This window comes from Fonsecaea nubica (assembly GCF_001646965.1).
Source record: "Fonsecaea nubica strain CBS 269.64 chromosome Unknown Scaff91, whole genome shotgun sequence".
NCBI lineage: Eukaryota > Fungi > Ascomycota > Eurotiomycetes > Chaetothyriales > Herpotrichiellaceae > Fonsecaea > Fonsecaea nubica.
This window is the reverse complement of record NW_019173764.1, coordinates 91428-119020: the sequence shown is the minus strand read 5'-3', so window position 1 is coordinate 119020 and position 27593 is coordinate 91428. Positions and strand designations below refer to the sequence as shown.

The 27593-nt window shown below is 51.9% G+C and overlaps 11 protein-coding genes across 11 annotated transcripts; 7 read left to right on the top strand and 4 right to left on the bottom strand.

Moving 5' to 3' along the window:
* Nucleotides 1-216: 216 nt before the first annotated feature.
* Nucleotides 217-2018, bottom strand: AYO20_09640 (hypothetical protein; the record flags this gene model as incomplete). Its single annotated transcript, XM_022647909.1, has 4 exons — nt 217-1097; nt 1147-1519; nt 1571-1898; nt 1960-2018. The coding sequence occupies 4 exons, from the start codon at nt 2016-2018 to the stop codon at nt 217-219; spliced, it is 1641 nt and encodes a 546-aa protein (XP_022496156.1).
* An 820-nt stretch (nt 2019-2838) lies between these two features.
* On the top strand, nt 2839-5588 carry AYO20_09639 (hypothetical protein; the record flags this gene model as incomplete). Its single annotated transcript, XM_022647908.1, has 9 exons — nt 2839-3000; nt 3053-4045; nt 4097-4198; nt 4248-4428; nt 4489-4719; nt 4772-4940; nt 4996-5072; nt 5121-5150; nt 5197-5588. The coding sequence occupies 9 exons, from the start codon at nt 2839-2841 to the stop codon at nt 5586-5588; spliced, it is 2337 nt and encodes a 778-aa protein (XP_022496155.1).
* A 368-nt stretch (nt 5589-5956) lies between these two features.
* Nucleotides 5957-7933, top strand: AYO20_09638 (hypothetical protein; the record flags this gene model as incomplete). Its single annotated transcript, XM_022647907.1, has 4 exons — nt 5957-6497; nt 6563-6942; nt 7042-7686; nt 7838-7933. 4 exons carry the CDS (start codon nt 5957-5959, stop codon nt 7931-7933), a joined length of 1662 nt encoding a protein of 553 aa, XP_022496154.1.
* A 1054-nt stretch (nt 7934-8987) lies between these two features.
* Nucleotides 8988-10724, bottom strand: AYO20_09637 (hypothetical protein; the record flags this gene model as incomplete). The annotated part of the gene is made up of 3 exons (XM_022647906.1): nt 8988-10236; nt 10300-10411; nt 10472-10724. The coding sequence occupies 3 exons, from the start codon at nt 10722-10724 to the stop codon at nt 8988-8990; spliced, it is 1614 nt and encodes a 537-aa protein (XP_022496153.1).
* A 475-nt stretch (nt 10725-11199) lies between these two features.
* Nucleotides 11200-11953, bottom strand: AYO20_09636 (hypothetical protein; the record flags this gene model as incomplete). Its single annotated transcript, XM_022647905.1, has 2 exons — nt 11200-11708; nt 11764-11953. 2 exons carry the CDS (start codon nt 11951-11953, stop codon nt 11200-11202), a joined length of 699 nt encoding a protein of 232 aa, XP_022496152.1.
* Nucleotides 11954-12196: 243 nt separating this feature from the next.
* AYO20_09635 (hypothetical protein) lies at nt 12197-13377 on the top strand (the record flags this gene model as incomplete). Its single annotated transcript, XM_022647904.1, has 2 exons — nt 12197-12314; nt 12374-13377. 2 exons carry the CDS (start codon nt 12197-12199, stop codon nt 13375-13377), a joined length of 1122 nt encoding a protein of 373 aa, XP_022496151.1.
* Nucleotides 13378-13816: 439 nt separating this feature from the next.
* Nucleotides 13817-14608, top strand: AYO20_09634 (hypothetical protein; the record flags this gene model as incomplete). Its single annotated transcript, XM_022647903.1, has 1 exon — nt 13817-14608. The coding sequence occupies one exon, from the start codon at nt 13817-13819 to the stop codon at nt 14606-14608; it is 792 nt and encodes a 263-aa protein (XP_022496150.1).
* A 281-nt stretch (nt 14609-14889) lies between these two features.
* AYO20_09633 (hypothetical protein) lies at nt 14890-15923 on the bottom strand (the record flags this gene model as incomplete). Its single annotated transcript, XM_022647902.1, has 2 exons — nt 14890-15785; nt 15836-15923. 2 exons carry the CDS (start codon nt 15921-15923, stop codon nt 14890-14892), a joined length of 984 nt encoding a protein of 327 aa, XP_022496149.1.
* Nucleotides 15924-17801: 1878 nt separating this feature from the next.
* AYO20_09632 (hypothetical protein) lies at nt 17802-19454 on the top strand (the record flags this gene model as incomplete). Its single annotated transcript, XM_022647901.1, has 3 exons — nt 17802-17864; nt 17921-18105; nt 18164-19454. 3 exons carry the CDS (start codon nt 17802-17804, stop codon nt 19452-19454), a joined length of 1539 nt encoding a protein of 512 aa, XP_022496148.1.
* A 2485-nt stretch (nt 19455-21939) lies between these two features.
* On the top strand, nt 21940-24515 carry AYO20_09631 (hypothetical protein; the record flags this gene model as incomplete). The annotated part of the gene is made up of 2 exons (XM_022647900.1): nt 21940-22065; nt 22125-24515. 2 exons carry the CDS (start codon nt 21940-21942, stop codon nt 24513-24515), a joined length of 2517 nt encoding a protein of 838 aa, XP_022496147.1.
* A 706-nt stretch (nt 24516-25221) lies between these two features.
* Nucleotides 25222-27105, top strand: AYO20_09630 (hypothetical protein; the record flags this gene model as incomplete). Its single annotated transcript, XM_022647899.1, has 4 exons — nt 25222-25259; nt 25329-26767; nt 26820-27037; nt 27094-27105. 4 exons carry the CDS (start codon nt 25222-25224, stop codon nt 27103-27105), a joined length of 1707 nt encoding a protein of 568 aa, XP_022496146.1.
* Nucleotides 27106-27593: the final 488 nt, after the last annotated feature.

The following is a 27593-nucleotide window of genomic DNA, read 5'->3' as shown; positions in this document are numbered from 1 at the left end:
CACACACACACACGTGGAGGGGGAGAATCAGCGTCGGCCTGGCTACCAGGTGAGGTATTTCCCAATTATTTATATATACATTATTAGCCAGACCAATGTCCTTGGCTTCATAACATGCATTCAACTTTTCACTAGTGTCCTATATCGGGGATTCTCTGTTGTAGTGCCAAATCTGGTCTGGGATCCGGGATGAAAAGACCTGGTTTTCAGGGGCGACTAGTCACGCATGCCCTGCACGGCAGTGTGCATCCTGACTCTCCCCTCGATTCTGTGTTCCAGCTCGTCCTTCCTGGTCTCGATGTCCCACTGATCGCCGTTGACCACGGCGAGGATTTTGAGATTACACCGCGCGACTTCGACCAGCTTGACGAGGAGCTTGAACAGCGACTTGCGGTGGTCGACGCCCTTGACCAGGTCGCAACACCGGTCCGCCCGGTCCAGGATGATGTGCACCTGCTCGGACTCGCTGAAGAAGTCGATCGCGCGGAGCACGACCCGTTCGAACGTCGAGAGTTTCATGGTCTCGTGTTGGTGGGAGTGATGACGATGGTGGGAGTCTTTCCCCTCTGTGGCTTGGAAGTCGCGAAGATCGTTCAGCGCTGCGCGTAGCTCGTCGCATTGGTCTTTGTTGCGGAGCAATATGCTCCTCTTGCCGAGTAGTTGTAAAAGGACGACCGAGAAGGCGTGGCAGAGCGATTCGCCCCGGGGAGAAAAGACGTAGTACCCATAGATATGGTCGTTGTCTTTGTTAGTTAGATCGGTGATCATGGTCATGGCCACGGGGGAGGCCCAGCAGTGATCCACATAACGTATGCTGCTGTCGTTGTGGCCTGATAGGATCAACAGGCACGGATGTGGGCAGTTACTCCAGTACTGGTAGTCGTTGCAGGCACGGAATGCCTCGAGCCGCCTGCCCTGCATCTGTTCAAAGTATGGGGCATTGAGGTGGTCGTCATTGTACAAAGCTCGGCGATATTGCTCGAGTTGTTTGCGGTGATTCTCGCTCGAGAAGCTGGAGAGGCCCAGATAGTGTTGGATCTCTGTGAGCGCATGATTGTCTTGTGCTTTCAACAGCTGATCTACTTGTTCCTCCAGCCCTGTGTTGTCGTTGTTAGCGGTCCAGCTTGAGCCTGTCGGAGTACTTACTCCGAATGGTTTCTTTCTGTTCCAGATTCAGTTGCTTGATGAGATGGATATTTTTGTCAAGTAGCTCATCGCATATGCGCCGTATCTCCTGTATTACCTTTTGTGTTTCCGCGACCTTGTCGTAAAGGTGACTAGGCGAACCCAGGGCTGTGAGCCACCTGCGAAGCCCCTTGCGCTTGTAATACTGTGTTGCTTGAATGCAGAACTCGATAAATATCTCGTAGGCGGAGACGATTCGTCCTTGAAGCATTATATCGAGCTCGTGGTTGTCGTTGTAGATGTGTTTGTACAGATTCAGTCCAGGTAGTCGATCGGTAATCTCAGCAATGGCTGATGCGAGTGACGCTTCCATCTCGTTTTTGCTCGCAGCAACCTGATATTGGTGTTAGCTCGTCCTTAGAAGAGCGGCAACAGGTAGTCCCACTGCGAAGAGAACGGAAATCGTCCCTATAGCGAACCCTCCATAAGGGGCAGCAAAGTCTTTCACGACATCCACGATGGGAGCAAAGTCTTTCATGAAGCTGCGGACCACGGATGCGGCATTCTGATACTTCCGTGTCCACAGACCGCATCCCCTTTCGTGGCTGTCTTCGAAATCCTTCCTGGCTTCGACGGCCTTGTCCCAGAATGCATAAAAGTCTGTGACCGAGGAAATCTCGGCGGCATCCTTCTCAGTCTGGGAGTATATCTTGCTCGTTGCAACCAGCTTCCTGAATCTGGTTTGCTCAATCTCCGAGGCTTTTATTGCCTCCCTAGGAAGAAGACGGGGTCATGAGTCGAAAAGTTGTCATTCGCCGAAACACCCATACTCACAGATCTTTCTCAGAGAAGCGCTTGCTGCTCGTAGAGGAAATCCGAGATCGAGACGACATCGCGACAGTTAGGTCTTTACAACTCCACGGATGAGGATCCACGAAGCCTCCAAGCCAGGCGAGAGCAGATCTGGTGGAGGGCAAAGACGCATGCCAATCCCGATAGATTCGTTCTGTGGCCTGACAAAAGGCTGCCGCGAAGACGAAAGGGCCATTATGGATTGTCTCATATTTGAAGGCTGAATCGCGGGCTGAATCAGGCGACTTTGCGGAGATGGGACGCGCTGGTCAAGTCCTGCAGACTAGGACCGACGGAGAGGTTGCTATACCGGGTACAGTGCTGAGCGTTTGTCTAGAGAAGCATGATGGTGACTGGTTGGTGACTTGGACCTTCGGTTAAGCCACTTTTCTCGCGAAATTGAACTCGGCTCAGCCCCCATCGCCTCCATCGCCTCCATCGCCTCCATCAGGCTACCCAACAGCTCCGCTCGACGAGTACCATCGCTGATGTCGCTAGTCAGAGATCATGTAATAGCTCAAACGATACCCCTGCCATTGAATCCAATCAAGGACCGAAGCACCCGAATTTTGCACTGTCCAGGCGCCCTTCCTCTGCAGCACACCTATTCGGAATGCTCTGCAAAGCTCGAGCGGCTGAAAGAGCCAGCGTTTCGGCCCTTGGAGATCGTCCCGAGACGAGACCGTTCGAAGGCCAATGTCTGTCCGAGACAAGGATGTAACAGAGGTGTGTGTGGATGGTCTCTGCCGCCGGTGCTTTGGTGGTAGGGCATTATTAAATATGCAGCACACAATCCCGGGGTTGGATGGACCGGCCACATGTCAACCTTCGAAGGCACATATCTGCTGAATCTCCGGAAGAATGGCTGGCCCGACAACCTTGGAAGACAAATTCACGGCCCTAGAGGCGAAGTTCATCTCCCTGGAGAAGCGCTATTGCGAATTACAAGAGGAAACCGCTTTGTTGCGCAAGTCATCAGTTGGCAAGACGGGTGCCAATGAGAATGGCGAGGCATCTTCAAAGGTACGTCTTTCCTCACGAAACATGGTGTTCCTGGTGATGCTCACTTGGACAGACAACATTGGTGAATGGAGCCACCGACAAACATGCAACCTCCAAGGATGCGGCGAGCAATACCGACACAAAACCATCGCCAGAGGAGACAGCGACAATCCCCAAGTCGCGTGCGAGAATTGTTATCAACAGGACGGATCTGTCGACCCATGAGCGCAAAGACTTTCCTGCAGAAGATCAGTCCACCACCCCTGACGAGTCTACCGACAACTCCCATGCATTCACCTTACGAAAAATTGTAGGAGACAGTGAAGATGATGAAGGAGAGATTGACGTTGTCGATCCAAACCTGTGGGAACTATTGAAAGGACTTCTTAGCCACTATCCATACCATACATTCCGTGGTTCACCGAGCACGATCAATTCACCCTATGAAGCCTTGATTCTCAATTGGGACAAGTTAGAGCAGGCTTCTAAAGAAGAGGGTGGAACCGATGCAGAGAAGCAAGCCCGGTCGGATTTGAAACTTCTGCTTGACACAATTACCAGCTCCTCTGGTGATGCGAAGTTGGACAAATATTTCAAAACCCGGGATTCCCACAGGCAGCAAAACTGCGTCACCTTCGACAATCTTTGGACCGTCTTCTCTCCTGGCTCCCTTGTCTATGGCAGACCATTTCAAGGCCAAGATCAAGTCTTTATAGTCGAAGACAACTTTGGAGCATGGCCATACTTCAGTGATTCTGCGCGACGTGATCAGGCTATCTGGACTCTGCTGGCCTGGACCTACGACTGGAACGGGAGCATGTTCAAAAGAAGTCTATTGAGGCTGGAGTTTGAATATTTTGATGGCACCAAGCCGATTACCTCCTTGCCTTATTACCCTTTTGACCTCCACGAACAACAGGGTACGGTGAGGGAGAATCTGATCAAACAGGGGGTCCAATTCCGCAGCTTCTGCACCGCCACCCAAGGGTCCCGCTTGTTCGACTACAGAGGAGATGCCCTTCTTATCAAGAAAGGCTTCTCCGGGGTTCAGGCAGATGATGATACGGTAGGTACTTTCCCTGTTGCGCAATGTTTAGGTTGCTCAGTCCTTACTCAGGATGATGAACCCCGACCATATTTTGACGAAGAACTCGAGTATTTAAGGCGAAGGCGAATCTCGCGGTTGCAGAATCGCTCTCCCCATCCTAAATCTGCACATGTGAGTCTCATTCTGCACTCATTCGACTATTACTCATTCTCCTTTTCAGGTGAGCAGTCGAGTCATGGTGGACTTCGAATCATATTTCGTCTTCGGTCCATCGGTCGCTCGCGTGGGGTCCCTGTGGCCAGACAATACTAATCCTCAGTGTAATTGCAACGACTGCCGAGAGAACGACCTGTTGAACGAGGCCTTCAGAACTAAGTACGATGAAGAAGCATGTCAAAGGAGTAAGTGGGTGGACGAGCAGTATATGCTTTGCCCCCCTCGCGTGCTCGGATACGTCTTAGGAGATAAGCAATGGGCTCAGCTGCAGGTGTCCCTTCTCGCGAAGATCCCGGACAAGGACCCTGACGATGCCTGGTCTACAAGACTCAAGCTCGCCGACGATGGGAAAACCAAAAAGATGATTCTCGACCTGGTGGATGGCCACGGCAGAAGCGACTCATCAGATTACAACCGCCTCGAAGTAGACGACATCATCGCCAGAAAGGGGAAAGGTTTGGTTATTCTCCTTTATGGTAAGCAAGGCCGAGCGTAACCGTGCCCATGACAGATACTGACATTTCATAGGACCGCCAGGGGTAGGTAAGACTTCCACCGCCGAGACTGTGGCACTTGCAGCCAGGAAGCCTCTGTTCGCCATCAGCGTTGCAGATGTGGGCACCAAAGCAAAGAATGTTGAGGCAAATCTGAAGAAGATTTTCGACTTGGCTACCTCGTGGCAATCTATTCTTCTCATGTAAGCTTCTACATTCGGCTCAGCATATATCAAGAGATTGACCTGACCTGTCCAGCGATGAGGCCGACGTGTTCTTGGAGAGTAGAGGACAGGGAGTCGCGGCTAATACTGAAAGGAATGCGCTGGTCTCAGGTAAGCATATGAAGGCTGGAAGGAAGTTGGCTTGACTGACTGCTGCAGTTTTCCTTCGAGTGCTTGAGTACTATCAGGGTAAGTACCCTAGCCCGGAAGGAGACAAAACTAACCGAATCTACAGGAATTCTAATGCTTACAACAAACCAAATCGCCAAATTCGACGTCGCCGTCCAGTCCCGCATCCACGTTGCGTTCAAGTACGTAAGTCTAAATGAAAGTCAGACAATGGGGATCTTTGGGGGGTTCTTGCAACCATTGGCCGATAAAGGTCTTGTCAAAAATTGGGATGACATCAAGGAATGGTTGCTCGAGGATGTGGTCAAGATGGGCTTCGACGGCCGCCAGATACGAAATATTGTGACCAGCGCGCTAGGTCTGGCTCGGGCTCAAGGCAAGAGTAGACTGGAAAAGAGTCATATCAAGCTGGTTCTCAATAATGTCAAGGACTTCAAGGACGAGTTTATCAAGCAGTTTGAGAAGTACAAGACAGAGCAGGCGGGAGGAAGGGAATGAGCCAACTGTGCAGGGTTGAAAGCAAAGGGAAAAGCCCGGATGATGAATGGGGCAGGTTGAATATGCGAATATGATCTTCAGATTTAATGAATTGCGATGAGGATGCCATCTCGAGGTGGCATGTTCTCTATATGTGAGGAGAGTTGGTTAGAATGACAAAGTCCAACGACGCGACTGAAGCGGCAAGGCTGGACGAGGCTGGACAAGGCTGGACACGGCTGCCAATAGCGCTAAAGCAGCAAGAAAAACCGGGCCAAGAATCTTATGGCGGTTTCGGAGGAACTTCAACTCCAATGTCGACATTGTGAATCTTCTAGACATCCATCAACGACATCTCGACTCATTCCCATATTTGAACTTGGTCCATCATGTCGGAAACTGGCCTAGCAGAGCGAATTGACAGCACCATCGCCGAGTTCTTTTCATCATGGAACATCTGGACGACCGTCCTTGCGCTCGGTCTCGCAGTATTCCTCATCTACCCGATTCTCACGGGTCGTGACCCAGATACTCACCCCTACCTGCTAGCAAGGCAGGCCCAGGTCGCACCCATTCGTCAATCAGGTGAGTCGGCCGTCTACCGCGCCATCGATATCCCTCATGGATATCCTCTCCGTGCTGGGTTGGGCGTCAAAGATCCAGGGACCCCAAAGTGGAGTTCCGGCCGACCTGGAGATCTGCGGGACATCTGGAGGGCGGCAGTCCGTGGTGCTGTCAATGAAGAGGGCAATCCAACGGGCCAGAGAGGCAAGGTTGTGACGGTCCTTGGCCTGGAAAAGGTCATCGACCATAATCTTGAGGATCTGACGCTGGGAATCAATGTCATCGGTCAATACGTGAAGCGGAACAACGGCCAGTCGGTGGCAGTCTGCCTCTCAAACTCGGTCGAATTATTGTCTTCTATTTTTGGTATGTTGTAAATTCCTGCCAGTCACTTAAGGTTCTCTGTCGAGTTTCTTACCGTCCACCAACAGCTGGTTCTTTCTATGGCTTCTCGACAATCCTTCTGCCATATGGACTTCCGCCTGACAAGCTCAATTCGCTTCTCTCCAAGGTGTCAGCCGACCATTTGATCGCTGAAGCCGGGACATTGGACCTCGAATCCCTGTCTGCCGCCGCCAAAAGCACCAAGAACATCATTTGGGTTACCCGAGCAGTCAACAAACACATGGAATGGACAGAAGGTTCCCCCGAAGGCTTTGCGGTCAGCTCGTGGCAGGAACTTGTGCAGAAGAACCAGCGACCCTCCAACTCGGAGGTTTTGCCGCTGGACAAAGATTCTCAGGTGCCGCCTGTGTCAGTCTTCTGTCCGACAGCTAGTGGAGGCTTTGACTTGATCAAGTATACCTCCGAGGTGAGCTCCCCTCGTGTGTCTTATCGTGGCCTTCTGCCCTCTTGAACCACGCCTCATCTGCCAGCTGAACCTCTAGGTACTAATCAAGACATCCTTTAGAACCTCATCTCTGGCACCGCTGGCCTTCTCGCCACGCTGCCCCGCGCTCAAAAGCTCGGTCCGAACGACTCGTTGCTCCCTACCACACCTCTGACTGACAGCTACACCCTTTGCTGGGTCTTTGCCGCCCTTTACTCGAATGCGACATTGTCTCTCAACTCCGTTTCTGGAGATAAAATCGACCTCACTCATGCCACCTCGCAGACTTCTCCGACAGTTGTGCTCGCCTCTCCGCCGACCGTGCAAGCATACTTGTCTCACCCGAGCACAACCCTTCCGGGCGGATTGTCGAAGTTCCTGAGTACACGCACTTTGCAGCAGGGGAATCTGCCCACAAAGCAGACTTCCACCTCGGATTCCCTCTCGCATCTCCGCGTTCTTCTGATCCCGCAATCAATCACCGCAGCAGCATCAACCCGCCTGCCGTCGTCGACACTGCACAGTATTCGCACGCACTTGAAATGTCGGATCGGGTACGCCCTCACGAGTCCATTCGTCGCAGGTGCGATTGCACAGACCAACATCTTCGACTATCGCGACAAGGGCGATAAAGTATGCTGCGTCGGCGCTCCGCTGAGTAGCGTGGAGGTCAATTTAACTGGAGAAGAGCCAGTTATGGGATCGCGAACTCCGCGAGGAGCAACCGTATGTCCGACCGGGTCCTATTTTCCTGCTTACTGCACACTGCGTTTCCTATGCTAAACTCCTTCCTTTACCGCTGCTATGCGTTATGGTTTTCCTATCTATCCCATCTCCTTAATCACCTATGCTGACTCCCTGACCTATTGCGATCCAGGTGACAATCAAAGGACCTGCGGTGGTTGGTGGGAAGATAACACTTGAGAACACCCACGTGCAGGTCGACGAGGATTATACATTGCTTCTGCTCTGAGCCGAGCCAGGCCCGTTACCACTCCCGTCAGGCCCAGGAACGACATCTATTAACCAGGAGTCCTCCCACGTCTCGAAAAACATTCAACAGACAACGTCGGGGTCACACAGATTCAACTATCATCACTACGTGGTCCGACGGCAGTCAAGGAGTGGGCTGGATTCGCTGGGCTGAGCTGTACGGAGCTGTACGGATTTGAGCCGACCTTTGAGAGATACTATCGTTGAGCAGATACGAAATTTACACATGTCGAAAAGTAAAAACGACCAGATAATGATCACTAGTGCAAAAATGAGATGAAATGAGATGAAATGGATATACGATCACGATTAGACAACAGAAGAACAGAGAAGCTGCACGTGCCCCCTGTGAAACTTGAACCGCTTTTGCATTCAGCCCACCCACTTTCACAGCGAAGCTCATGCTCAGGCTCAAACTCCAGGTCGACTTTTTCAAAGTTGACGGATCTATTTTAGTCGGTGCTCATCATCTATCTAGCCCCAGCTCCGGGTCCAGATCCGATCCCGGTCCAGAATCCTGTGTCTTTCGTTCTCCATTTCTCGTTTCGAGTCTAGATTTTCGGATTCGCGCTCCCCCCCAGCTCTAAGGCGGCTTCCAGCCTCTGGCAGATATCTGGTACCTCGCTGCTTTTGGCCCCTTTGACCTTGCTGGAGATTTCGAGCTGTCGAAAAGAAAGGGATAAGGGAAAAAGGAAAGGGCAAATGTGCTCGATTTCTCTGTCTCGCTCTCCAGGCCTTTTTTTTTGGTGATATTGAATCTCTTTCTTTCTGTTTTTTTCTTTTTCTTTTCTTTTTTCTTCTTTTTGAATGGTTTGTTGTTTTGGGGGGGAAAGGTGTGTCGCTTGCAATCTACTCGTAACTCCCTGTGTAGCGTGTGTCGTCGAGCAAAGTGCCACGAGAATGATCTTGGGAGGATAAGATGGCCTTTCGCTCCAGACGGGCCCTCATTGCACGAGCGTCGAGATGTGCTTGATCCACGAAAACAATGGACCACACAACCAGCGAGGTCGAGGTCAAACTCCTAGGTCGTGGACTCAACGAGGCCCGACGAATGTAGCGCCGAACGGGACTGGGTTCGGCTTGGCTGAAAGAGATTGGTAGATCATTTCCCCAAGGACAAAGCCATCCGTGTACACGGTGATACCAAGGAGTTCTCTGAGGGCAGCTCCTGCCTCTGCCACGGTGCATCCGACTCCGGTAGCGGCATTCTCAGCCTCGAACCACAAACCATGCGGCTGCTGGTTCACCCAATTGTTGATGCAACGCGCGAGGGCGGAGGTTTTCTGCAAAGGGGTCGCATGGTCGCCGGTCACTGCGTCAGAGCTGGAAGTAGCTGGAGGCGGTTCGGGCAAAAACGCCGGCGTGGTGAGGTGACGCGAGGTCGCATGTTCCCAGAGGCATTGGTGAGGCGGGTCAGGATTTCCTGGGGGAGGTTGCGTGGGTGAAGGAGGGCGTACACCCCATCCGCTGGTCGTGTTGGGTCGATCCGTTCGTGGAAGAGGGTCCGCTGCAGAGATGATGGGCCAACCATGCGATAACTTGACACCCGTGTCCGCAATGTCATTGTTTCCCTGGTTGACAGCCTGATGATCGTTTCGGTCGTTACAGACCCAACCACCGTCGTCTGAAGCATTTCTCCAGCCATTGTCGTTCTTGTTGTCCGAGTTGCTCTCAACATCTTGAGCGTCATCTTGATCGTCAAATTGAGCGTCGAGTTGGTCTTGTAAGGACAGCGCTGTTTCCGTGCTTGAATCCCATAGGTTGTGAAGCACCATAGACACATCTTCCATGGCGGTGTCAACACTAGACAATGCCTTTACGACCAAGGTGACGAGAGAGTGGGACGAACCAAGACCGCGTCGTCTCACGAGCTCCGTTCTCAAGCAACCTCGGAAGTGATCTCTGAATGCTGGGACTTCGACAAAGAAGCCGTAGATTTTGGAAACCCACTCCAGAGTACCGTGAAAGAAGAGCTCGTCTCCGCGGACCTGAAAGATTGCGGCAATCAGAGGCATATTCCCATAATCCTTTGCAAATTCGCAAAGGCTCTCGAGATCGTCCGCCATGAGATATTGATAAAGGGCGTCATTGTTTCCACTGTATTCGAACTCAAGTGCTGCGACGAATGGCTCATTGTAATTGTCTGGTAGATCGAAGACACCGTCGCGTTCTGGGAGATCTTGGTATGGGAACAGGGCCTTGAAGATATCCTCGTGGACAAAGTACTCGGTGTTGTTGACCATGACACGGATAGGACGGAGAGTGAATCTATTGGAAATCCGACTAACAGAGTATCAATTAGTCCATCGGTTTCTCAGTTACCCGTCTCGTTATCTTGTGGCTTACCTTGAGTCAGTAGCTGACGCCTGTTCATCGCGATCCTCAAATGCAACCCCTTCAGCTGCTTCATTCTTCACAGGAGTCTCGGCTGCTTCGGACGACGGGTCGATAGGAACCACTATGTACATCAGCATCGAAATGTCAGAGCAACTTGAAGCTGCTGGGGGATCAAACTCACGTGGAGGATCTGAACCACTGGAGTTACCAACACCATAGGAAGATTCACCAGACTCGTTACGGGCGAAGGCAACATTCAAGTCCCGTCTGAGGGTCTCGTCAGTCTTGATGAGGTCAAGGACTTGTCTGAGAATATTGGAGGTTGTTTGGTTCATATTCTGGTCCGCGCTCACGTCCAAACTCCCCAGGCGCTCAAGGAGTTCGTGAGACGTCGTGGACGTAGCGTCAGATGTGGGAGTAAGAAGAGTCGACATGGCTGTTGTGGCAGGACGTTTCATGCTGTTGTGTTGTTGTAGACCGAAGGGCAAGGGAAGAGGAAAAGGCAGTTTGGAAAGAGAAGAGGAGAAAGGAAGGAGATGGAGCAATCGAGAGGGTGTTGAAGAGGTATTTATGGAGGCGTCCGGAGTCACAGTTAGTGACAACAGTGAAGACGAGATATCACTGCTGGTCGCCTGGAGACCGAGTGGCAACCCAAGGTGAATTGTAGTAGGCGATTTCAGCAACAAGTGAGAGAAAACTGAGCCGTGGATGAGGTAGGAAATAACTGTTGTTGCGTGTGCCTGAGCCTAAGCCGTGTGGTACAATCTCATCAAGTCAATTTTTGCAGGAGAAAATATCACAATCACGGTTTCCTTACAAGTTTGAAGCCAATCTGAGGCACAGCAGAAGCGTGTTACCGCATCTTCCTCATCCAATACACAAATTCCAATCAGGCTCCAAAGTCACAGATCATCTCTTCCCTTTCTTCGTTCTCGACCGTCCCAGTTGGCTTGATGGTCTTCCACCAGTCAACATGGCTCGTTGCCTCAGATACTGGTCGACCACTTTCTGCACGCTTCCTATGTCGTGCTCTGGTTTCCTGAGGTAGTATATTCTCGCCCGCCTCTTTCTCTTCGGCGCTCTCTGGGCTATTTCCATGCTCTGTACCAACGGGCTATGCACCTTTATTTGCATTTCCATTCCTATTCCTGTCAAGTGGTTGCGCAGTAGAACTGACGTGTGAGGCCCTGAGCCTTTGATTGAGAGAATCACGCCCGAGACTGGTTCGCCTGAGGTGAAGGTTGCAAGCAGAATATCGCCAACCTTGGCTCGATCCTTGTTGATTTTGTCGAACAGTTTCGCCCGAGCCCCCGTAGGATCCAACAGAGTCAATTGTCGGCTGTCCACAACAGAGACAGGATCTTTGCAGGTTTCGGTCTCGGATCGGGGTGGTTGATGTATAACTATCTCTCGTTTCCCTAAGAAACCTGTCAGCATCCCTGGTCGATCAACTAAATGCTTGGAAATATCCACCTCTATCAGGTCTGAATCTTTCCGGTATTTGAGACCAGTACTGTGATGGGAGATCGGACGGGACTTCGTGCTTCTCAACTGGGCCGCGTTGTAGCGTGACTAGTGTCCGGCGGAAATGCTGTGGTCGAAGCTCTGGAAACAGAGATCGCCAGCAGCATATAGACATGCGGGAGGCAACACTTTTCGACATGTTGGATGGCAGCTTATGAAAGTGCAATGTTCAGTAACCTCATTTCCACAAAGATGTCGGAGCTCAGTCGCAGTCACTTTTCATTGACGATGAAAAAGGAAGGTGGAGCGAATTGAATTTTGGTCCTTGCGGAAAATCACCTTTACTGAGATTCGATAGTTGCGCAGGCACGGACAGTCATATCCATTCAGAAAGTCACGGTAGCTCAGCTTAGGCACGTAGCGAGAAGGTGTGATCAAACCAATGGCGCAGGCCGGTCAAAACTTCCTCTACGTCTGTCGAAGTTGTCGACGCAATATTTACAGTTCGAGCTGGACGCAGTCGACGCGGCCATTCAGCACCACGCGCTCGAGACCTAAAGGTATGCCGACATTGATGCCATATTTCCATGTTGAGACACCTGTGCTTACACCTTTAAAGTAATACCAGCTTTCAATCCCACATCCAATCCCGAGTTCGACGACTTCCTCCTAACATGGCGCCAAAAGGTCTTTATGCCGGCGGCGCTGGAAAATCACCACCGGGATCTCATTTACAAAGCCTCGCGGCATTCGACTCTCATCAACGAACCTGGGGTCACGGTAACAATGGACGATGATGAAGAGATCAAGCTGGAACCGATGCATTATTTTGACAAGCCAAATGTTCACAGCAGTATCGTCAAATTAGTAAAACTTCTTGAAGGAAATCACAACGATACAGATTGGAACAACCTCCCTCCGTTCCTTCACGGTTTAGTCATGGCAAAAATCAATCTTCCCTCTAGTTTCTACGAGAAAATAACACGCAAAGCCTGTGAAGTGGGCAAAGAACGGATCATTCTACGCTGTGCAGAGAAACCTGCCGAAACGGGCGTCAAGCTGTCACGTAAGGGCGTGGCGAAGGAGTTGATGCTAGGGTTCCACAATCGCGTGGTTTCGGCAAATTTCAAGGGCGGTGAACTTGAGGCAGCTTCGCGGCGAGCTGAGTATGTTGCTCGGATGCTCGAAGACGAAGTGCATGGTGGCGGCAAACTGTCAAAGGGCGAGGTGGATGCCAGGAAAGATCTGGTTGTCCTGGCGGTGTTACTGGAGCTGGCTGCTGCAAGGGCAGTGCACACCTATGCTGGCCAGGATCAGGAAGGGAAAGTCGCCAACTACGCCACCAAGCTGCTTCACCTGGACAGCAAAGATCGGTTTTCCCAGCTCGAGCAATTGACAGAAATAGAGCAGAACTTCGCTCTGGTGGAACTATTGCCGATCCAAAACTCGATGGAATGGGCACTGAAGATTGAATCTGTGAAGAATGCGCAGTTGGGAAATCAGTTGCAGGCTGAGCTGAGTAACTTGACAACGGTTGTGAAGAAGACGGTGGAAAGCCTGCGTGAAAAAGTGGGCGATAAGCCGAGAAGAAGTTTGATCATGTATGATCAGTTGCAGGAGTGATCAGCCTCTGGCAAGAATGCTACAATGCTGTCAGTATGGAGTTGTATCCACGATGAAGGGCCTCGCAAGCTGCGCTGCCTTCATGCTGTACCATTTATTCGGAACTATCAGGACATGTACAATATTGCATACCAATAGGACAATGTAAATCCTGATCCTGATCCCACTTGATGTCTCGTGGGTATGCGATCGAAGAAAGATGTTAGATTGCGGCAGGGGAAGTCATACGCTGTCGCGGCAAACCAACCCCAAAGATAGTTTCCACCAATAATGTCATTCAAGGGAACTTAGGTACTCGGTACAACAGTGTCGCAACGCCAGCGAGCACGACTCCCGCCAAGTTGTTTACTTCCCGTAATGAGCAGACAGTAAAACCCTCGCATCCGTCAAGTCTGCGCCCTCCCTCCCTGACCCTAGACTCGCACGCCTGCTTGTCGCAATGGCGAACCCTCCGTCCTCCGACCCTTTCCTCGAAGTGCAAACCGACGTACAATCCACACTCCAAAGTACACGGCACTTGTTCTCCAGCTACCTCCGTATCCGCACGCTGTCTACGTCCGCCACCTCCCCGGAACTGCAGCAGTCACGCTCAGAGTTACGGACGAACCTCGAGACGTTAACGGCAGACCTCGCGGATCTGCTGGACAGCGTAAAGGCCGTAGAGTCGGATCCGTACCGCTTCGGCCTAGATGTCGCGGAGGTGCAGCGGAGGAGGCAGTTTGTCAAGGATGTGGGCGACGAGGTGGACGGGATGAGGAGGGAGTTGGAAGGCGTCACTACAGATACACACGTCGCTGGAGGAGCATACTCGGCGTCCACCACGACCGGCCCCGGCGCTGGCGGCACAAGAGGACCGAATGGGAGACTACCCAATCCCTCATCCTTCGAAGACGATCACGACGATGAAGATGACGATGACCCCTATGGCGCCTTTGAGGCTCAGCAGCAAGAGATGATGATGCGAGAACAAGACGAACAGCTCGACGGCGTTTTCCAGAGCGTCGGCGTCTTGAGGGGCCAGGCTGAAGACATGGGCCGTGAATTGGAGGAACAAGGCGCCTTGCTGGACGAGGTGGACACCCTCGCCGACCGGGTAGGTGGCAAGCTGAGTGTCGGGGTGAAGAAGGTGGGCGAGGTGATCAGACGGAATGAAGACAGTGTCAGCAGTTGCTGCATTGGGGTGCTGATTGTCGTCTTGGTGATATTATTGATTCTAGTGATTGTCATTTAAAGCCAAAAAGATCGTGCCATTTTGATCTTGTGGTTGAACTATCTCTGGAACCAACCAGCACACCTAAGGGTTATCTGGTCGATGCTCACCGGGGGAGCATGGAAGATGAAGGGATGCTGGAAATCCTAAACGCCTGAACACAAACCCGACGAAGCAGATGGCTCTCCAGGCAAGATCCTGGGTCGATCCGTGAACACCCCCAGGGAAAGCAGAAGCCTCTGACAAGCTCCTTCTATGGACGGCGATATCCCAATCACGTCGAGACGAGCGGGCTTGACATGTCAACCCTTACGCGCCTTCTTGCGCGGCCTGTCGTCGTCTTCCTCTGCCAACACCAACTCCGGAGCTTCGTCGTCATCTTCATCTTCATCATCCTCATCGTCGATATCGTCATCGTCGGACTCGTCATCTTGGTTACTAGCCGACAGGAAATAGTCCATGGCATTTGGCCAGAGGTCCTCTACCAAAGCGGTAGCTACCTCGTCCCCAGCAGGGAAAATCTCGACGTCCAGCATCTCTTCGAACTCGTCGGCGTCGGCGTCATCCTCCTCTTCCCGGGACCCATTCTCTGTCTCGGCTGGGTTTTTGACATTCGCAGCGTTGACCGCGCCCCTGAAGCCGAACCAAGAGAAGAAGCTTGGTTGGTGAATGTCGCCTTCATCTTCCTCAAACTGAACTAGTGTTTCTCGGAGTTTCTCATATTGCCACAGCGCCTCTCGATCCACGATATCAACGACCTTGTCACCTTGCTTGAGCTTCAGCGCTTCTTCTGCATTGTACAGTTGAACGGCTGCATCGAGGAGACCGCGTGTTGGGTCCTTCTTCTTCCCCTTCCATTTAATCGGAACCGGCTTCGAGATTAGGTTACCCGGGCCATCTCCAGAGGGATGAAATTCAAACTCCTTGATAAGCGTCGTATTCTCCATGAATTCATTGGGGGCGAAGTGAAAGGTAAATCGAATGCTGCGAGGTTCGCCTTCGGTTTCCGATTGGATCTGGTACCGGTCGACGGACACGGACTCGATAGAAGCAAGTAGAGGAAGGTCGTCTGGAGCGAAGAATTGTCGGATGTCTTCAGGTCCGAAGCCAAACACGGTTGGCCAGAAGTTTGGGATCTTCTTAAATAGCGCTTCCCTCTTGGAGTACAGGGTCCGTAAGGAATATTCTTTTCTTCGCACTATAGCAAAATCAGCGTGTGTGGTGGCCTCGAATGATATATCATCTCACAGGCATCGAGCTCGACCTCGGCAAATTCCCGCTCTAGAGCTCCAAGGTCCTTGAAAATTGCTGTGAGATCATTGATAGGCACCGCCATATTGAAGTGCTTTACGGGAGGAATTGGGCGGCGACAAGTACCTCGTACCTATCGTTGCGGTCAAGGCTTTCATTTCGAGTCTTGAGGCTACACTGCAGCCACAAAATTTCGGGACATTCTGCCGGATCAAAAAATAAAGGCGGTGAGAACAGTGAGGGCGGTGATTTTCGCCGCAGTTGGAGTGATGGTTTTTCCGTTCCGTCACTCTCTGCCCATCAAGCGTATGCTTCGAACCTTTCTCCTCGCCATCCTACCTACGTATGTGCCTATCTACATAAATCCCAGTTACAGACTCGGATGGCAATGTATTCGTTTCTTCACAGTCCACTCTCTTCCTTTCCTTGACATTCAAGCCGTTGCAAGCACGACCGGCACGTGCAGCCACGGAATAGCGCCACCCACCAAAAGTCCAAATGATCGACATGCCTTAGCGTCCACAGATGGCCATCGCACTACCTTGTGACAATGTGATGAACCCCTGGTCATCTCACTTTGACCTTTTTGTTTCAGGGTAATATTATTTCTCGTCCAAATATACTGAGTACCCTTTTGAACCCTGGACTCCGGTGCGCTCTTTTGGGCTCGGAGCAGGGGCAGGGGAGTGTCTCGAGTCTAGAAAATCCGTGGTGGTGGGAAAACTCCCGCACAGAACACGGGAGGGATGTTCGTTTGAGCGCCTAGTGGATACACTTCGCTGGAAATGCGCAACAGCAAAATGCTACGTGGTACGAGGTACCGAGTACTCAAGAAGCACCAACAACCATCCTTCCTGTCAGGGTCGCTGGGTCCCACTCAGGTCCGCCGAATGCACTCTTTAGCTTTGAATGCTTAGTGAGTTTGGTCGCCAGGTTCAGAAGTTGATGCGTTTTCCTCCCACCTTGGAGTTTATACCCTGGTTCCTGGATAAAGCAACCAACGCTACTGACTGTCGACTAAAATATGCATGTCTTCACACCAAGATACTTGTGCGCCATCGGCAATGCTGAAGTCACTGTTCCTCACTCAAGTCAAACTTGGGAGGGTAAGTTGTCTCCGCCGTGTCCCTGATGTTCGCATTCTACACTCCTTGACAGTGCTGTACTACTTGACTACCTAACAACATTAAGGAAGGCTTATCGAAGGCGATCACTTTCCTCAAGATAAGCTCTAACAATTAACACGAGTAGGGCCACCAGCAAGAGGCTTGAACGGCCCGGAAGGTCGTTCCCCAACATGGGCCGCTGCGAATGATAGTAGCGATTTTCACAGCAGGGACCACCACCTCCGTGCAACGCACCATGCAGATCGCGCCTCAAGTTGTGCCTGCTATTGGCGGAGGCGTCACATTTCCATGAGACCTGTGATAATGTCATTCCACGGTCAGTCTGACACCACTCGTGTCAGCTTACGCTACAACTTGTATAGGTCTGCCGTGACAAAGCATGTCATTCAACGCCGAATAATCTCGAGTTCAACTTGTCGGACAGAATTTGCGGGAGCAGACCAAGCTGCCAGACTTGTCTATTACTCCGAACTCTGTGGGGAACCTCAGTCAGGACATGGGTCCCACGAGCGTGAACCCCTTCACAGTCACACATGTGCGGCATGTCAGCGAGGGCGAGATGTGAAGGGAAATAGGCTAACCTCGTGCCCTGGCTCTTTCACATCTTTCGCGTCTGCTTCGCTAAGCCGGGGTGAGAAAACAATAGTCCTCTCGCTACGAGTGCAGTGCCATAGCATGCTTCCGTTACGAGAACAAGCAAGCTTTAAGTACGGTGGCTCCCGCCACCTATGGCTTCTCATATGCCTGAATCTGCGCAGACTGTTCTTCCACGCTGTGCCTGCAGTCACTTGGGTTCTGCACGTCTTTCCACTTCATAGCGTTGTGTTATCGCCCAAATGACCGCCTTCATCTCAGATGCTGCTGCTTTGGAGGCAGCAGGGAAGAAGCAGGTGCTAAAGGTGGGATAAACACCACAAGTCTCCATTGCTGCACACCGCTGACTTTGTTGCTACAGAGGGAATGGAATTTTTGGGCATTGTTGGGTATGTCGGCATGCACTCTGTGTACGTGGGAAGCCACGAGTGCTCTATTCGCTGGTGCTTATAGCAACGGCGGGCCTGCTTCTGTCGTCTACGGATTTATCGTGTCCGTTCTGGGAACCTTGTGCATCGCAGGTTCTTTCGCTGAGATGGCATCTATGTATGTGTTTGGATTGTCCGTTGAGAGAGAAAGAAAGACTGGCTGATTGCCGAACTAGTTCGCCAATTGCTGGAGCTCAGTATCATTGGAGTGCTGAGCATTCACCAGTCAAATGGCGTGCCATCATCAGCTATGTTCAAGGCTGGGTCACCATCACCGGCTGGGTCGCAGCTGTGGCGTCAGTATGCTACTTGATCGCAACCATGATTCAGGGGGTAGCGATCCTCAACTATTCCGGCTACGAAGCGAAGAGGTGGCACGCAACACTCATGATGATTGGATTCGCCGGGGTCGCCGCACTGGGAAACACCTATGGCAAGAAATTTCTGCCGCTGTGGGAGACCTTGGGAGGGTTTCTTCATGTGTTATTCTTCTTCATCGTTTTTATCGCCATTCTAGCCACTAGCACAAAGGCCAGCGACAAAGATGTTTGGGGGACCTTTATCAACGCCGGCGGTTGGAGCAGTGACGGTGTCAGCTTTTGCATTGGATTCCTCACCCCGGCTTTTGCGCTCGCCGGGGTAGACGCGGTCGTCCACATGAGCGAGGAAGCGTACAACGCTCCTCTCAATATTCCTCGTGCGATGATTTGGTCAGTCACAATCAATGGATTGGCTGGCTTTGCATATATCATCACGATTCTCTACGCCATCACCGATACGGATGCGGTTTTTGCGACGCCTACTGGTTACCCTATAATTGCTGTTTTCCTGGAAGCCACCGGCAACCAGAAAGCGGCAACGGCGATGATGACTGGTGTTATCATTGTTTTCACCATGAACCTCTTTGGGTGCACAGCATCTGTCTCGCGCCTTATCTGGGCTTTTGCAAGAGACCATGGTCTTCCGTTCTCCCGCTTCTTCTCGCACATTACCCCTTGGAACAAATGTCCTACGAACGCTGTTCTCTCGATATTCGTCTCTGTCTCCCTCCTCTCTCTCATCAACATAGGGTCAACCACTGCTTTCAATGCCCTGATCTCCCTGACAACATTGGGCTTTTATTTCTCCTATGCGATCCCGACCGTCATGTTCGCAATCCGACGATACAATCCCTCCAACCCCATTAATTTCGGTCCCTGGACTATGGGCAAATTCGGTCTACCCGTCAACGTTCTTGCAGTCACATTCTGCATTTTCCTCATCATTTTCTTGCCATTTCCGCCATTCCTGCCCGTCACTGGACAGAACATGAACTACGCTTCCCCTGTGTTCGGATTCGTCATGATTTGTGCTACCGTCAACTATATCCTCCGAGCTCGCAAGAAATTTACTGGTCCAATTAAGGAAGTCGGCAGCGAAACCAGCAGCGAGGAGTTTGCCCATGAGAATGTCGTTCCAGAGAAGTAGACAACCATCGGAGTATCTTCTTAAAGGAACCCGGTCCCTTCGTCAGCACGAGTATGGTCCTGGTGCATTTTCCCTCAGCGCTAGAGAGTACAGATTTGATCGGAGCACATGACGATTTGAAAAGGAGGATCCAAGGGGCACTATTCCCCGAAAGACTTGATCTGCACTTTTGTACATACTCTCGTACAGGCATATCGTTCTCGGAGGAACCACGAGCCAAAATCCAAAGGCAATCCGCGAAACACAGGCAGTTGTCGCTCAGCACACGGACTGCGCTTGGTATTGCGTTCATTACCTCCTGTCATACCCTACTCGAGCATCATATTTGGATCACTTGAGCGTAAGGACATGGTTCGACCACCACCATTCCGACTATGAGAATATGACGTGCGTTGGGCACCGATCGCATCACCAAAGAAGTGTCACCACCTTAGATTTGACGTGAGACGCAGATTAAACACTTTGTAAGTGTACATTGTCTCCAATGTCTGGGCGAAACAAAGTCTATCAAGTGCCACTAGGGGGAGGGCAGAATTAAGCAGAGACTGCGCAGAACACCTTCGCTAGAGAGACAAACCTCTCTGATCAGGATGATCCCATCTATAAGACGATATCAGTTTTGTAGGGGAAGAGGGCAGTGAAGGAGGGTTGGATGGGCAACGGCCGTTGCCTCTGTGATTCTTTGTTTTCGAACCCGATTAGTAACAGGTGTTTGGTAAGATCGGCGGCCACGTTGTGATGATTAAAGAAAGGATCTAATACTGTTCGTCATTCGATCGTCACGATCAACTGCTCCACCTGCGATCTGCGACTACACGTCAACTCGACGAGGTAGGGAGGACTCGATGGCATTTGTGGCACTGCGGTCGCATTCTTGACTGGGTGATGAGAATAGCGCAATCTTTCCTTGACGTTCACCGGATTGCCATGGACGACAGGTCTCACGAGATAGGGGGATCATTGTCTTATTATCTATAAATCAGAATTGCAGGGAGCACTCTGGCCTGCGTGGCGCGCCTTGCAATATTCTTCCTTTCCTCTCTGAACCGTCAGCAGCTGACTCGACCTGAACGACCAATCGTGATCACATCATGATCATGCGAAAGACTCCCATAGAGGTTCACGAGGTTGTGCGCAAATGCGACGTATTATTAATGATTTCGCCTCACGTGGCCCCCAAAGCAATAATATGTGAACCTGGGATGCCTCAGAAAACATTTCGGCTCGACAGGGCAATTTCATTCCGGTGCCAGGTTCGCTCTTATAGGTAGAGACCAATTTTAGATCATTCTGACAAAGCCTCTGCTTGACATATGATTTCATGTATGACTGTTCCTCCTGTCGTTTGCGGGGTGGTCAGGGTTATCGGCCTCGTCGTTTTCCTTACAAAAGGGCTTCGGGCGCGGGACGAGGGACAGATGCTGACCTTTGTCCGTTAATATTATTGTTATGGCGCAAAGTGTGGCCATGTGAATATGGTCAAGTGCAGCCACAGATCTCCAGACCCGATCGTATTCGTACCCGTGAGAGTAGGAGCCGGTGTTTGGATCTGTTGCAGGGGAAATGGATCCAAGTAATAGTCGCTGTGCCATTTAGCCGGGTGCCCCTGAAGGAGACGCGCTAGTCTGAGATAGGCAGCGCTAATGCCCCTGGCTTGAACCTTGGCACATAGAGCTATCGATAGGAGCCAATGATCTATCAGCCTTATAGCTATAGCCAGCCCCACTTGAACATCAAGAGCCTGGCACGCCTGGCCAGGAGATTTGATGTCGATGCCACAAACAACTTGGTGACCCCCGGCAAAAAGGTTGCGCTCACACAACGCCCATCATCCATCTGAGAGGCTTTCGCCGCTTACGCCATCCGATCGTGAGGCGACTCCAGGCGGTGTTGCCCTCAAACTCGCGCCCCCTTCCTCCTCAAGCCACCCGAAGGCATCAGAATCCTCCTGATTTCCCCTCGGTCTCGCACAGGGTTGTCTGTCGGACTCGATTTCATCCTTGAGGAATGTCACCTCAGAAGCGCTTCGATGGCGTTAGGTCCCAAAAGGGACAGAATCTCCTTGTATGGTATTATTCTCAATGTCCCCAATTTCGGCCTAGATCCAACGGTAAGGGTGTTCCAGATTGATGGGTGGAGAGCCTTTCGATCACCCGCTCCTAGGGCGCCTCGTCGCAGAGGGGAATGGTACAGACGCTTTCGCCTAAGATCTCATGCAATACATATGGGTCGCGTTTTGACTTTATGATTTATTGATTTTCCTTTTCTCTCTCTCTCTCTCTCTTCCTCTGTCTTGTACGCTTCCATTCATTACAGTGTTTACCTTTGCGTTTGCAGGCTATTGCTTGCGTCCAGTCCTTCCTTAACGGGCCTTTTCAGCCCACACACTCCTTCGCTGCGTGATTTTTTGGCCTTTTGCTTCTTCCAATTCGTTCTTATTTTTCGTTTCGTCCTACGAGGATAACGCTACATCATGCATTCCAACATGTTCGCCGCCAGCTTGCTGGCCACGGCGGCGTTCATTTCATCTACAATCGCAACACCAATGTTTGGAGCACGCTCCGCTGTCGCAAAGAGGGCTCCGTCTCAACCAAGCTTGGCAGTCTACTGGGTGAGGCGAAACGGCATATGGGGGGGCACGCGTGGGACTCCGGGCTGATCGTGTTATAGGGACAAGGACCAAACCAGAAACGTCTGGCCGAATTCTGCGCGGATACTACCATGGACATCATCCCCATCGGTTTCGTCAATGTCTTCCCCGATCAAACAGGTGGCCCGGGAACGAACTACGGGAATGCTTGTGGCGGTGTCACCTGGAAGTCGCCAGAGGGTGTCCAGACCAATGTCTTCACGACGTGTGGTCAAATCGCGACTGATGTCGCCATCTGCCAGGGCATGGGCAAAAAGATTCTTGCCTCGATTGGCGGTGCTGAGTCTGGAAACTTCATCGCCACCTCAGACTCTGCAAAGGACTTTGCCGACTTTCTTTGGGGTGCATTCGGTCCAGTCCAGGATCCTACCTTGGTGGATTACCCCCGACCGTTTGGCCTGAATACTGTCGTCGATGGTTTCGACTTGGACATCGAGTCAGGAAGCAACTTTGGATACGCCGACCTAGTAAATCAATTGCGAGTCCGGTTCCAGGAAGACACTTCCAAGAGCTACATCATCTCGTCGGCACCACAGTGTGTTGTGCCGGATGCTCATCTGGACGACGCCATCAAAAACTCCGTCATCGATTATGTGTACGGACCACACCCTGACTCTCGTCCCCTTGTTGAGAATGCATTGCTAACTCTTGCTAGATTTGTCCAATACTACAACACCGATTCCTGCTCGGCAGCATCGTTGTTCAGCTCAGGTTCCCTCAACACTGCCGCCGACATCACTTTTGGCTGGGCCCAATGGCTCAAGCAGAACTCCAAGAACCAGAACATCAAGATGTTCTTGGGTCTGCCCGCGTCAAACATCGCCGCTAATCCCAACCACTACCTGAGCCTGGACCAAGCCCAGGCTTTGATCGAGCAGTATGCGTGCTCAAGCACGTATCAGTCTCTATTCGGAGGTGTGATGCTTTGGGAGGCGACCTACTCGGACAACAACCAGCAGAACGGGAAGAGCTATGCTGCCAACATCAAGGATATCTTTGGCAAGCTCTCTTGCGCACCGCCAACGACGACGAGCACATCGACGACGACCACTACCACAACCACCACCACCACGACAACAACCACTACTACTACCACCACTACGACCACCACGACAACCACAACGACTTCGCCAATTCCCACCACGACCACCACGACCACCACAACCACTACTAGCGAAGTGGTTGCCCCCACCTCGACCTCGACCTCGTCTTCGACCACGACAACCACCACCGAGATTCCGGCCGTAACAACGTCGAGCACTACGTCGTCGTCCCCTGTTCCAACCACCACATCTGAAAGCACAACCACGACCACTTACAGCCATAGTCTCGGACCGATTGGTGGATCTACGACGACCAGCTCCGAGTCTTCTTCCACGTCCACCTCGACCACAACCACCTACAGCAACACGCTTGGACCTATTGGTGGATCTACAACCACAAGCAGCTCGACTACAACCACCGTCAGCAGTACGCTTGGCCCCATTGGTGAAACCACGACGACAAGCAGCTGGACCACAACCACGTACAGTCACACTCTCGGCCCCATTGGGGAAACAACAACTACAAGCAGCACCGTGCCACCGGCTGTGACCACCAGCTCATATAGCCACTCGCTGGGCCACGGCTCGTCCACTTCGTCGGTCTATGTCAGCCCTGCAACAACTTCTAGCGCTTCTGCCGCATCCACGACCGGCTGGCAATGGGGAGACTGGACTTCCGCGGGCAGCAGCCCGGTTGATCCCACCTCGACGAAGACCACAACGACAAGCGCGCCGGTGAGCTGGGCAGACTGGTCTGCCACAACGAGCGCAACTGGTCAGTACACGGTCACCGTGTGGACTACGGTATACACCGATATCGGCCCCAACGGCTACACCACGCATCCGTACCACTACACCACCACAGTCCCTGTTGCAGCAGCCACCACCACTGCACCATTCGTGTGGCCCACTAACGCTGACGGATGCCCCCGGGGATTCCACACCACGGTGACGGTCTGCTCTGTGTGCGCTCCCACCGTGGTTACAGTGACTTTGACTGTTCCCGAGGCCACCGCTACGGCCGTTATGACCCAGACTGTTGTGCCTGTCCGGCCCACAGACGTCGCAGCAGCGCCCGTGCACCCGTCCGGAACTGAGACTCCAGTCGCCGCTGCGTCCTCGACCTGGACCTACTCACAGCCTGCTGGTAACGGAGCCAGTACCCCCGTCGCAGCAGCAACCACCTCTGCGGGAAGCAACAGCGGATGGCTCGCCCCGTCTCCCTCGTCTGCGTCCTCCACTCCTGTTGCACCTATCAGCATCACCCCCTTCACGGGCGGTGCCACTGCTGCCCAGAGCCAGCTGCCCGGCACCATGCTGAGCGTGGTCCTCTGCGCCGCCGTTGCGATCAGCGGGTTGTTCTTGTAAAGCGTGCGTTGCATTTATAACGGATTGCTTTTTTGAGTTTTGGGCGTGGGCCAAACACACATTTTATTGATATTTGGCCCTACGACGTGAGCAGAGGGAAAGAAAAGGACAATAGGTAACGAACGACCCGATCTTGACATCTATCTATCTACCTACCACATACCACATACCAACATACCACATATATATACGTCCTCCCATAGCATACATAGGAAGCAGGTAGCGGCCGATTTTGAATTTTCGATCTTTCACCATTGGTGATCCCTTTTTTGAGCGATGCTCTTCATTGTGCATATATGTATATATATGTATGGCTATGAGGAGCTTGCAAACACAATTAATCACGGTATATAGCTGCAAATCAATTAACCGTCGAAGCCGCTGCTCGTCAGACTGACGAATACGAAGGAGAAGAATTCAATAACATGCATAATGAACGGTGCCAGTAACGAGTCCTCTCGACCAAAGTGGCTTTCGCACGTGGTTGGACGGCACGGAATGGGAAGGATGTTGATGTGTGCGGAGACAAGATGGAGACAACAAGATGGAGACACAGAATCCCAATGGGCCAAAATCCCCTTCCCGTTGTTCCGCCTCGTACCACCACTTATCACTCACCCACCACCGTCGCTACAACCCCTTCATTAGTTGTCGCGTATAGTCGCTCTTTCTTGTGGTCTATTCTTATGCGCACACTCTTTTCAGCATGACAGTCACCCGCACGCAGGCGGGGAAAACGCCCAGGTATGGCTATTATCCGCACCTAAAACCTCCCTGCGACGCGGAAAACCCCTTTTACTAAATCCTGGGCAGGAAAACAGTACGGCCCGACTATGTCGAAACACCGGGCACTTACGGCAAGCCTCGACCGCGTAAATCTCTTGCTGCGGTCGCTGTCGAGGAACATGGCGTGCGAGGCCATTCCGTCGGGGACTCGGATGATCACGACGACACGGACACTATTCCGTCGCGACGCGTCGATCGAGGTGAACCCGAAAGAATCAATGGATACGCCAATGGATACACTAATGGACATGCCAATGGACATATCAAAACGAGAGAAAATGGACACGTAACCAAGACGGAAAGCAAAGAGAAGGTCTGCTCGGAGCAGCAATTGGTTGACGGATGGCGACCTGGAATGGACCCCAAGGTCGATTCATCGGGACATTTTGAATTCGGAGGGCCGTTGGGGGTGACTGCGATGATGGTCGGCTTTCCGTTGCTAATGTACTACATGTGGATCGGGGCAACATACTACGACGGCAAGTTCCCGACTCCGAGAGAGGGCGAGTCCCTAAGAGATTTCTTCTACGGCCTTTTTCGCATGGCGTACTACGGTGCATGGCCTTCAGCAAAAGCCTGGGTCATTTACTGGACCTTTTGCATCTTTGAAAGCGCATGTTACTGCTTGATGCCGGGGATCTGGACCAAGGGCAAACCGCTCCCTCATGAAAACGGACTCAGATTGGACTATTACTGCAGTGGAATGTGGTCTTGGTGGGCAACCATCATCGTGGCCCTTGGCCTCCATTTCTCTGGCCTCTTCAAGCTCTACACCATTATTGACGAGTTCGGCCCGCTCATGTCTGTGGCGATCATTTCCGGCTTCGCTGTGGCAATCATTGCATATGCCTCGGCCATTTATCGGGGCAAGCAGCACCGTATGACGGGGTATCTGATGTACGACTTCTTCATGGGCGCGGAGCTGAACCCCCGCATGTTTGGAATTCTGGACTTCAAGATGTTCTTCGAGGTTCGCATGCCATGGTACATCCTGTTCCTGATAACGTTGGGGACGGCAGCACGGCAATACGAACTCTACGGGTACGTGTCTGGTGAAGTCGGAATCTTGCTCATGGCACACTTTCTCTACGCAAATGCGTGCAGCAAAGGCGAAGAACTCATTGTGCCGACTTGGGATATGTACTTTGAGAAATGGGGCTTCATGCTGATCTTCTGGAACATGGCTGGCGTGCCCCTGACCTACTGCCATTGCACCATCTACCTGGCCAACCACCACCCAAGCACGTATGTGTGGAACAAATATGCGCTCGCCGTATTGTTCGTGGCATACCTGTTTGTTTATTGGGTTTGGGATACAACAAACAGCCAAAAGAACCGCTTCCGAACAAAGGAATCTGGTGGTGCTTTTACACGAAAAGCATTCCCGCAACTACCCTGGCAGACGGTCGAGAACCCAAAGGTCATCGTATCGGAAAATGGGGGAACGATTCTTGCGGATGGCTGGTGTAAGTGGTCTCGGGCCCATCTTGATATCTCAACTAATAGCTTTTTCTGCAGATGGCTATGCGAGGAAGATCCATTACACCTGTGATCTCTTCTTTGCTCTGTCTTGGGGAGCTGTGACGGGATTCAGATCCCCCTTCCCGTGGTTCTATCCTCTCTTCTTCACGGCCATGATCATTCACCGAGCCACACGCGATATCCAGAAATGCCGGAAGAAGTACGGCAAGGCTTGGGAGGAGTATGAGAGACAAGTCCCATACTTGTTCATCCCTGTGAGTTTTAGACAAACCCTTCGGCCGACTTTCCTTTGAGACTGACAGCTTGTTAGTATGTATTCTAAAGTGCGTGAAGACGACAGCGATGGGCCTCACTGGCGACTGCCGCTTGGCGTCCAGGTTTTAGCGTGACTTAAATATCTGCTCTTTGATTTCCTGGATAGAAAATCTTCCTTTCACTGTCCCGTTTCTTTCGCAAAATCAAAATGTATATATAAAGCGCTCCGCGCCGTCCACCCCGGTCGCCGACGACATCATGGTCTCGGCGCTACACTGAGCGCCGAGACCATGATCGTCTTCACTACCGTCGCCCTCGTTAGCACGACTTTTCTGCCGGCGCCCTCTGCTTTGAGTCGGATTTTGATCTTTCTTTGAATTCTTTTCTCTCTCGCTCTCAATCTTCTTCGCCATCTCCCAGCTCACCTCTCTCTCACGAAGAACCTCTATTCAAAGAACATCATCATCACCTGGACGACAGCGACAGTTTTGAACTGCTCTGACAAGACAACAGTCCATCCAGTACGTGTCTGACTGTACCCTTAGCAGTGTTTTC